We start from the raw sequence: 10,503 nt of genomic DNA on the forward strand, positions 1-10,503 counted from the left end.
ACTGCCTCAGCGCAGTGAGTTTGTGAATGTGACATATCATTCAATATTATCCACCATGAGCCACTCTGTTCCTATAGCAACTGCCTCCTTAGCCCAGTTCCTGGGTCTCTTCAGGTCTGTTTGATATTCACCTTGACACCTTTGGTGGAGGCCTTGAAGGAACACACAAAGTGTGAAAACACCTTGTACTTATTAGGCCAAGGTAATTCCTCCCCACATGGATGGGCACATATCATCTCCAAGAAAGGGGCTCCCACCTCCACGACTCCCGTCCATCCTCCACCTCTCTATGTCCTTGCATGAATAACGACCTGCACAGCTTAACCTGGACAGGAGCCTGAAGTCCACAACGAGAAACGCTCTGATCTGGGCTCCTTCCAAAAGGGCCACGCAGATATAACTAGAAGAATGCGTAAAACGTTGACCCTAGCTGACGTAATTTCTTTTGGTTGATCTGATGCAAACCTGTGATGCACCCTGCAGCCCCTGCAACACTTGTGATTTTACCTGCAGCCCCTGCAACTGCTGTAATTTTAACTGCAGCCCCTCCAACAACTGTGATTTTACCTGCAGCCCCTGCAACCCCTGTGATGTTCCCTGCAGCCACTCCAACCCTGTGACAGGCCCTACAGCTGGCTCCGGGGACTACCCCGTTGCCGTATCAGTCGCCAATACACACAAGATGAAGGAATGGATGCAGAAGTCATCTCGTTTAGGCAGGGAAGAAAGTCCTCAGAAGAAGGGGAAGGAGCAATAGGAAGGCGAGGCAGGCGACCCCAATGTCGGGCCATCCCAGGGAAGAGGAGGCTGTTATAAAATAGAAAAGAGAGAAAAGCAGCAGTAAGCAGGTGATCCCCATCCCTGGGCGAGCTGCGAGACATGGGACAAGATTTCAGCTGTCATGCAGGCGAGCACATTGTCACCTGGCTGCTGCGATGCTGGGATAACAGCTCCGGGAGCCTGGAATCGGAGGGCAGGGAAGCCAAGCAGCTGGGATCCTTCTCTGGGGAAGGGGGCACTGAGAAAGCGATCGGAAACGGGGCACAAGCCTCTGGAGGCGGCGCCTGTCAGGCGTGAAGGAAAGGGATCCCTTCCAGGAAGATGCTGTGGGGTTGCTGAGGGTCGAAGAACAGCAGGTGTGGTGTTTTTCCTCAGCTGGGCAGCTGAGCTCCACCTCAACCGCTCTCTCCCTGCCCCTCCTCAAACGGAAAGGGGAGAAAATAGGATGGAAGGGGCTCAAGGGCTGAGAGAAGGACAGGGAGATCACTCCACAATGATCATCACGGGCAAAAGAGGCTCAGCAGAGCCTGTTCCAGTCCAGGCCGGGCCTGCTCCTGCGGGGGCTCTCCACAGGCCGCGGCCTCCTCCAGGCCACATCCACCTGCTCCAGCGGGGGCTCCTCCACGGGCTGCAGCGTGGAGATCTGCTCCGTGTGGGACCCGTGGGCTGCAGGGGGACAGCCTGCACCACCAGGGGCCTCTCCCCAGGCCGCAGGGGAACTGCTGCTGTGAGCCTGGAGCACCTCCTGCCTCCTGCTGCACTCACCTTGGGGGCTGCAGAGAGGTTTCTCACTCCTCCCTGACCCAGACGCTGCTGTGCAGCAGGTTTCTTTCCCTTTCTTAGGTGGGCTCTCACACAGGTGCAAAACATCATCCTTTTTGTCTCAGTTCTGGGCAGCAGCGGGTCCCTCTGGAGCCTCCTGGAACCGGCCCTTATCTAACATGGGGCAGCTGCTGCATTCTCCTCACAGAGGACACCCCTGCAGCCCCCCGCTACCAGAACCTGTCCTCGTAAACCCAACACAAGACACCGACCGAGCCTCCCTGATTCCCAGCAGGTGGGTCAGGCTGGGAACCCAGGCCAGTGCCCGGCAGACCCTCCTGGGCCTTGAAAAGCAAGCTTTATGGGGACGGAGCACCCAGAAAGAATGGAGTCACACAACAGGATTCATTTCCAAAACCGCCTCGTAGACACCTGGGCCAAAGAGCAGGGCCTTGAGCGGGTATATCACAATGACAGAGTTCATTTCCTTCCCAGTAGCTGGCATGTGCCGTTTTTTGGGATTTCGGGGCTACAGCGTGCTGCTAAGAGGGATGTCTTAGCTCTTGCAGGGCAGTGCTTCCACTAAGGCCAGGACTTTTCTGCATCTTCTACTGCCCTGCAAGCGAGGATGCTTGGGGCACACAGGAAGCTGGGAGGGGACACAGCTGCAGGGATTCCATAAGACACAAGCAAATGCAGCCTTGGCTTGGTGACACTTCCTGTTGATTACTGCTCAGCACAAATTACCTCGAGCAAGTAACTGTGATGACTAAAGGAAAGAGACGTATGGATGCTGCTAAGCTCTTCTAGCTTTTACCAGGTAGGAAAGACACCTCTGTAGCAGGCGTGAAGAGGATAGCACTAATTAATTAGATGAGAAGTGGAGGAAAGGCACGTAGAGGTAGTGAAAATCAGTTAACGTGATGATCCGGGGAAGCTTCAGTCTGCTTAAGGAGTAGCAAGAACAAGCCTAAAGTCATAGCCAAATACAAGAAAGAGAGGAGGACACGCAGCATGAGAAGATCCCGAGAGAAAGGATCTCTGTTTTGGGTAAAAATCAGTCCCTTTTTCTATCATGGAGACATCCAAGGGCGTAGGACACGTGCACTTCAGGGAACCAAGAGATGCTGTGCATTTCTCTCGTCCCCCTGACACAGCCACTAGGTGACGATGCTTCCAATTCTCTCTAAAGAAACCTTGCTTTCTCAGGCCCAGGTGTCCAGCTGCACACCAAGGACGTCCCTGGCTCCCAGGCACAGTTCCCAGGCCGAAGGCCGAGCTCCCCGCCGAACCCCCATTCCAGCAGACCTTGCTCCTGGCATTGTGGAGCAGCCATTTCATGTCAGCCTTTTCTCCTGGCAGTCAGCTTACCGCCGTAACCTCTGCCATCGGGGCGCCCGAGAGCCGTGTGAGGTCAACAGAGAGTCACTGTCAGCCTTTGACCTCACAAAGGTGGGTGGCCATAAGTGCCCTGAGCGTCCAGCTCGCATTGAGTACTGCTGGTGGCACTCGAGGCGTGGAGGTCTGCATGGTGCAATGGGAGACACCGATGTCCTGCTGCTGGAACAAGAGACGCTGATGTGCTGCTGGTGCAGGAGGAGACCTGAAGGTGCTGCTGCTTAGAGGTGCTGAGGAGCGGGCAGCCTCCGTGCCGGTGGCTGAGCATGCTCCTCTTAATTACTGCTCTACCCTTCCTATCTTTTTACTAAGGTGGGTAGAGAGAAATGCCCATATCTGTTTATTTCCTGGTAAGAAATGTAAGAGCCTTGTATCTGCATATTCAGCAGATTCATCCCAGCGCCCTTGGTACTGGCGATCTGTGTTGATCTGTAATAAAGAGCAATCGGTAGCACACCAAGTCTCCGTGACCTTGCATCTAACAGAATCGTCCAAATCCCTGTTGTGATCTCTCTACAGCTGTGGGCTGGCTAAGCTGTCTGTTGGATGGTGAAAATGGGAAATGATTGGGATGGGAAATGATGAGTGGGCCGAGAAATCATTGCTGGGATGGGAAGACTTCCTTGGGGTGGAAAGCCATTGGGCTAGGAAATCAAAGAGATGGGAAATCTTCCCTGGGTTTGAAATCATTGGGGAGCAAAAGCGTCGGGATGGGAAATCACTCCGGGGATGGGGAAGTATTGGGATGGGAAGTCTTTAATGGGGCGGGTAACATTCACTGGGGAAGGAAGTACTTGGAAAAGTAATCAGAGAGATGGGAATTCTTTGGGATGAGATCTCTTTGGATTAAGAAAGGCTTCGTGTCGATGGGAAATATCTCGTATGGGAATCTGTTATCATGTGAAATTGTAAGGATGGGAAATGACCGTTAGGATGAAAAGCTGGTACTGGGACGGGAAATGCTTGGGACGGGGAAGTGTTGGTGTGAAACCGTCCTGGGCATGGCAAATGATGCGTGGGAGGGAAAGCCTGATGGGGATGGAAAAGTCTTGCGACGGGAAGCCTGCTTGGGTCCAAAACCTGCAGTCCTCACCAAGATGGCGGTGAGGGGCTGGTCAGCCGTTGGGACGGAACCGCCGTTGCCCGCGTTCCCCAACCGACCGCCCCACTCTCCAGCCACCATGGCAGGTACAGCAGCCGGCTCCCGCTCCTCCCGGGGCTGCGGCCCTGCTGGCGAGCCCAGCGCCCCAGATCTCACCCCAGCGCCCTTTTTCCCACAGAGGGTTTCCCCAGACGGCTTCCGCGGCTTCCGCAGACGCAAAACTCCCCCTTCGTCGTCCCAGCCGTGCCGCCAACGGTGGCTGCGTGGCTGCTGCCCTCCCTCCCCGGAGCGATGGCGCTGCCCTTGCAGCCCCCCCAGGTACCCACCCTCCCCTACGCGCTGCCCCAGGCCACCGTCTGGCACGTGGTGCCGGGGGTCCAGGGGCAGGTGCTGCAGCTCCCCGCCGGGGTGCAGCTGGCACCTGGGGGGCACCTCCCACCCGAGGGGCACCACCTGCAGCTTGGGCAGCTCCCCGCCGTGGGGCAGCTCCCTGCTGTGGGGCAGCTCCCCCACACCGCTCCTCCCTGGGCCCCCGTCTACCAGTGGGGACAGCCCGTGGGGACGGGGACGGTGCTGCCCCAGGATCCCCTCTGGCTGGGGCCCGGGGCCGTGCTCCATGGGGAGCTCCTGCACCCCGCAGGCACCTGCCTGCTGCAGGCCCCTGCCCACCCCGGCCCCCCACCCCTCCTCGTCCCGGGGCCTCCGCTGCGGGGGCAGGCGCTCCCCGCGCCCCGCACCCTGACCAGCAGCCGGGGGCAGCTGCCGGAGCCCTGCGACCACGCCGTGGGGCTCAGCGAGGACCAGGGGCCCCCGCTGCCCGGCCCCACTCCCCCCGAGCCTGCCCAGGCTCCAACGACCGCCAGCACCCGGACGGTGACGCCCGACGGTGAGTTTGGGGCTGGCGCAGCCGGCCGCTGGGCGCCCCACACCCAGGAGCCATGGGAAAGCTGGCATCGCCCATCCTGGGGGATTTGCTTGCTTTTTCCTCAGCGGCGACAGTTGCAGAGGTGCCTGAGGAGCCCCTGGAGCTGCTTGAGCTGGGCCCCGATGCCTTCGCCGAGGCCTTTCCCCACCTGGCAGGGGACAGCCAGCAGCTGCAGCACCTGCAGGACCAGCTCCCGGCCGACCTGGACATCTCCGGCTTGGAGGAGCTGCTCAGCTGGCTCGATGCCGTGGAGCCCCAGGACGCCTTCCCCGGTGTCCCCAGCAGTCCTGTGCTCAACCGCTTCCTGTCTGAGCTGCCCGACCTCTGCGAGGACATGGAGGAGCCGAGCACACAGGGACTGGCAGCCACCAGAGCGCTGGGTGAGGTACCCTCAACCCCTGGGGTGCACCCCGAGAAGGTGCAGGGTGGGCGGGCGGTGCAGCCCCCTGCTGTGCCGGCAGCGAGCTCCCCGCTCAAGCCTGCAGCCAGTCCCCAGCTCAGTGCCCTCAGGAGACCCCTGCCCAACCCTCCCTTCACTCTCCCCAAAAGGCCCCCCCACCCTGAATTCCTCACTGCCCTTAGCAGACCCCTGCCCAACCCTCCCTCGCGTCCCCTCAAGACACCCCCCGACCCTGAATTCCTTAATTCCCTTAGGAGACCCCTGCCCAAGCCTCGCCTGAGTCCCCTCAAGAGCCCCCCCGACCCTGAATTTATTAGAGCCCTTAGGAGACCCCTGCCCAATCCCCCTCTGGGTCCCCTCAAGAGCCCCCCCGGCCCTGAATTTATTAGAGCCCTTAGGAGGCCCCTGCCCAATCCCCCTCTGAGTCCCCTCAAGAGCCCCCCGCCTGCCCCTGCGCCCACCGGCACCAAGTGGGGGGCCAAGCGCCCCGCGCCCACCAGCACCCCCAGCACAGCGCAGAGCTTCCAGCACAGGAGGCCGGCGACGGAGAAAACCCCCGGCAAGGAGAAGACGACGCTGCTGGGCCAGGGTGGCCAAGGCCCCAAGACGCTGTGCCAGGGGAAGACGGGTGGCCACAGCGCGGTGGCTGGCAGCAGCAGCCAAGCGGGCGGCGGCAGGCAGCAGCCGGCGAGCGACAGCACCAGGGCGCCCAGCAAGAGAGCCCGAAGCCCGGGGGCTGCTGGGGGGCAAGGAGCAGCGGCACCGCCTCCCCGGAGAGCGCTGCTGCTGCTGGAGCCCCCCCCCATTAAGCCCCATGCCCGTGCCCGTGCCGTGCGGGCCCAGGACAGGCTCCGTCCCCAAGGCATCGGGGACAAGACGCTGCAGCGCCAGCACCCGGGGACAAAGACCCCCAGCGAGACTTTGCAGCCGCTGGGGGCCAGGGCGAAGGCGCTGGGGCCAGTGCGCCAGCCGCCCTGTGTGCAGCTGCAGCCCACCTCCAGCGGCCCCAGCAGCATGCCCAGGGCCCCGCCGACGGTGCCAGGCTCCAGCGCTGTGCCCGCTGCCCCCCGGCCCCCAGCTGGCGACAAGGCCCAGGCGGTGCCGGCACCACCAGGCAGCACGGCGCGAGCATGGAGAGCTCCCGTGCAGCAGGCGCCCAGAGCGCTGTGCCTGCCAGCCGCGGGGGGCCAAGCGCAGCGGGAGCCTCTGCCCATGCAGCCACGCACGCTGCAGCGTCCGGCGCAGCCCCGCGTGGACTACGTGCCCTGCGTGGGGCCCTGGGCGGGCGGCGACGCGGCGCCCACGCCGCTGGAGGAGCAGGAGGCGTCGGTGCCCATCACGCCGCAGCAGCGTCCCGAGCAGGAGCGCCTGAAGAAGCTGGCCCAGGAGGAGCGGCAGCGGGCGGCCCACCAAATGAAGATCGGCCCCGTGCAATTCTTCGTGCAGCGGCAGAAGGACCACGCCATAGCCAAGTATTACGGCTACCCGTGACCCTGCGCTCCTCGATGGCCCCCGCAGCACCCGGGCCCGCTCAGCATGCAGGCACAGAGACCTCTGCAGGCACCTGCTCCAGCTTCAGCCACGCTCCTCAGCCCTTGCCCCTCTCGCTTGCCCTCTCCCTTCTCCAGTGCTGGAGCTGGGCAGTGTTTGCCACTGTCAGGGATGGGCAACTGGGGCAATGGGAAATGCGCAGGTCACGAATGAACGTTGCAGTGGGAAGCTGTTGGGATGTTGGCAATAGCTGGGGTGGGAAAGGTTGGGCGTGGGAACTGCTTGTTGGGACACCAAATGGCTGAGATCCCAAACTTATTTCTTCGTTCGGGTCATTTCTCTTATTTAGTGCCTTCCTTATTAAATTCCTCTAGTGTAGGTGTTCACTCAGCAAGGCCTCTGCCTGCAGCTGTTCTTGCACTGGGATGCCGAGGGGATTTCATGCAGCCCGCTCCCGCTGCCCATGCTCAGTCCGTGCATGGATGTGGGCATGGCCAGTACGGACGGGAGAAAATGGGTGGACGGCTGGGTGGATGGGAGGGTGATGGGAGTTGGGAATTCAGCCTTGGGATCAGACACGGGAGGTTGTTGGGATAGGAAATGATCAGTGGGATGGGAAGTCACGATGGGGATAGGAATTCATTAGAATGGGAAAAATTGGTTTCATTTTTATTTCATTAAATTTACTTTATTGACTGTGTTGTACAGGATGGCATTTTTTTAGGTTCTCTTCCTTTTCTACCCTATTAAACTCTCTTTATCACAACGCACTGCTTTGTACTTTAGTTTTCCTTCCGAGTCGTTCTGGATTCACTCAGGGTGGGGGGGACATTAGTGAACGCCTGTGTGCTTCAGATCCAAGGTCACCTTTGCCCTCAACTCAAGATACATATTTGCATCTGTTGTCATGATACAAAATTAACAACAACAAAATAAAAGTTAACTACTTCCGAGCACCAGCTGTACGTTTGCTGGGTCTGCTCTATGCATTTGAAGACCATTCAATACTATTCAGCACCTTCAGGAGGAAATGTGTGGTTCTAGGGAAATGCGTCTTGATCTGATGCAAACCTGTGACGCACCCTGCGGCCCCTGCAACCCCTGTGATTTTACCTGCAGCCCCTGCAACCGCTGTGATTTTACCTGCAGCCCCTCCAACACCTGTGAGGTTACCTGCAGCCCCTGCAATCCCTGTGATTTTACCTGCAGCCCTTCCAACCCCTGTGATTTTACCTGCAGCCCCTGCAACCCCTATGATTTTACCTGCAGCCCCTGCAACCCCTGTGAAGTTACCTGCAGCCCCTCCAACCCTTGTGATGTTCCCTGCAGCCCCTCCATCCCTGGGACAGTCCCTACAGCTGGCTCCGGGGACTACCCCGTTGCCGTATCAGTCGCCAATACACACAAGATGAAGGAATGGATGCAGAAGTCATCTTGTTTAGGCAGGGAAGAAAGTCCTCAGAAGAAGGGGAAGGAGCAATAGGAAGGCGAGGCAGGCGACCCCAATGTAGGGCCATCGAAGGGAAGAGGAGGCTGTTATAAAATAGAAAAGAGAGAAAAGCAGCAGTAGGCAGGTGATCCCCATCCCTGGGCGAGCTGCGAGACATGGGACAAGATTTCAGCTGTCATGCAGGCGAGCACATTGTCACCTGGCTGCTGCGATGCTGGGATAACAGCTCCGGGAGCCTGGAATCGGAGGGCAGGGAAGCCAAGCAGCTGGGATCCTTCTCTGGGGAAGGGGGCACTGAGAAAGCGATCGGAAACGGGGCACAAGCCTCTGGAGGCGGCGCCTGTCAGGCGTGAAGGAAAGGGATCCCTTCCAGGAAGATGCTGTGGGGTTGCTGAGGGTCGAAGAACAGCAGGTGTGGTGTTTTTCCTCAGCTGGGCAGCTGAGCTCCACCTCAACCGCTCTCTCCCTGCCCCTCCTCAAACGGAAAGGGGAGAAAATAGGATGGAAGGGGCTCAAGGGCTGAGAGAAGGACAGGGAGATCACTCCACAATGATCGTCACGGGCAAAAGAGGCTCAGCAGAGCCTGTTCCAGTCCAGGCCGGGCCTGCTCCTGCGGGGGCTCTCCACAGGCCGCGGCCTCCTCCAGGCCACATCCACCTGCTCCAGCGGGGGCTCCTCCACGGGCTGCAGCGTGGAGATCTGCTCCGTGTGGGACCCGTGGGCTGCAGGGGGACAGCCTGCTCCACCAGGGGCCTCTCCCCAGGCCGCAGGGGAACTGCTGCTGTGAGCCTGGAGCACCTCCTGCCTCCTGCTGCACTCACCTTGGGGGCTGCAGAGAGGTTTCTCACTCCTCCCTGACCCAGACGCTGCTGTGCAGCAGGTTTCTTTCCCTTTCTTAGGTGGGCTCTCACGCAGGCGCAAACATCATCCTTTTTGTCTCAGTTCTGGGCAGCAGCGGGTCCCTCTGGAGCCTCCTGGAACCGGCCCTTATCTAACATGGGGCAGCTGCTGCATTCTCCTCACAGAGGACACCCCTGCAGGCCCAGCTACCAGAACCTGTCCTCGTAAACCCAACACAAGACACCGACCGAGCCTCCCTGATTCCCAGCAGGTGGGTCAGGCTGGGAACCCAGGCCAGTGCCCGGCAGACCCTCCTGGGCCTTGAAAAGCAAGCTTTATGGGGACGGAGCACCCAGAAAGAACGGAGTCACACAACAGGATTCATTTCCAAAACCGCCTCGTAGACACCTGGGCCAAAGAGCAGGGCCTTGAGCGGGTATATCACAATGACAGAGTTCATTTCCTTCCCAGTAGCTGGCATGTGCCGTTTTTTGGGATTTCGGGGCTACAGCGTGCTGCTAAGAGGGATGTCTTAGCTCTTGCAGGGCAGTGCTTCCACTAAGGCCAGGACTTTTCTGCATCTTCTACTGCCCTGCAAGCGAGGATGCTTGGGGCACACAGGAAGCTGGGAGGGGACACAGCTGCAGGGATTCCATAAGACACAAGCAAATGCAGCCTTGGCTTGGTGACACTTCCTGTTGATTACTGCTCAACACAAATTACCTCGAGCAAGTAACTGTGATGACTAAAGGAAAGAGACGTATGGATGCTGCTAAGCTCTTCTAGATTGTACCAGGTAGGAAAGATACCTCTGTAGCAGGCGTGAAGAGGATAGCACTAATTAATTAGATGAGAAGTGGAGGAAAGGCACGTAGAGGTAGTGAAAATCAGTTAACGTGATGATCCGGGGAAGCTTCAGTCTGCTTAAGGAGTAGCAAGAACAAGCCTAAAGTCATAGCCAAATACAAGAAAGAGAGGAGGACACGCAGCATGAGAAGCTCCCGAAAGAAAGGAGCTCTGTTTTGGGTAAAAATCAGTCCCTTTTTCTATCATGGAGACATCCAAGGGCGTAGGACACGTGCACTTCAGGGAACCAAGAGATGCTGTGCATTTCTCTCGTCCCCCTGACACAGCCACTAGGCGACGATGCTTCCAATTCTCTCTAAAGAAACCTTGCTTTCTCAGGCCCAGGTGTCCAGCTGCACACCAAGGACGTCCCTGGCTCCCAGGCACAGTTCCCAGGCTGAAGGCCGAGCTCCCCTCCGAACTCCCATTCCAGCAGACCTTGCTCCTGGCATTGTGGAGCAGCCACTTCATGTCAGCCTTTTCTCCTGGCAGTCAGCTTACCGCCGTAA

The 10,503-nt window shown here is 59.0% G+C and overlaps 1 protein-coding gene across 1 annotated transcript; it reads left to right on the forward strand.

Moving 5' to 3' along the window:
- Window positions 1-3,470: 3,470 nt before the first annotated feature.
- Window positions 3,471-8,043, forward strand: LOC136786902 (proline-rich protein 36-like). Its single transcript, XM_066982594.1, has 3 exons — window positions 3,471-4,128; window positions 4,221-4,928; window positions 5,033-8,043. Exons 1-3 carry the CDS (start codon window positions 3,900-3,902, stop codon window positions 6,856-6,858), a joined length of 2,763 nt encoding a protein of 920 aa, XP_066838695.1. The 5' UTR covers window positions 3,471-3,899; the 3' UTR covers window positions 6,859-8,043.
- The last annotated feature ends 2,460 nt before the right edge of the window (window positions 8,044-10,503 follow it).

This window comes from Anser cygnoides, chromosome 24, assembly GCF_040182565.1.
Source record: "Anser cygnoides isolate HZ-2024a breed goose chromosome 24, Taihu_goose_T2T_genome, whole genome shotgun sequence".
NCBI lineage: Eukaryota > Metazoa > Chordata > Aves > Anseriformes > Anatidae > Anser > Anser cygnoides.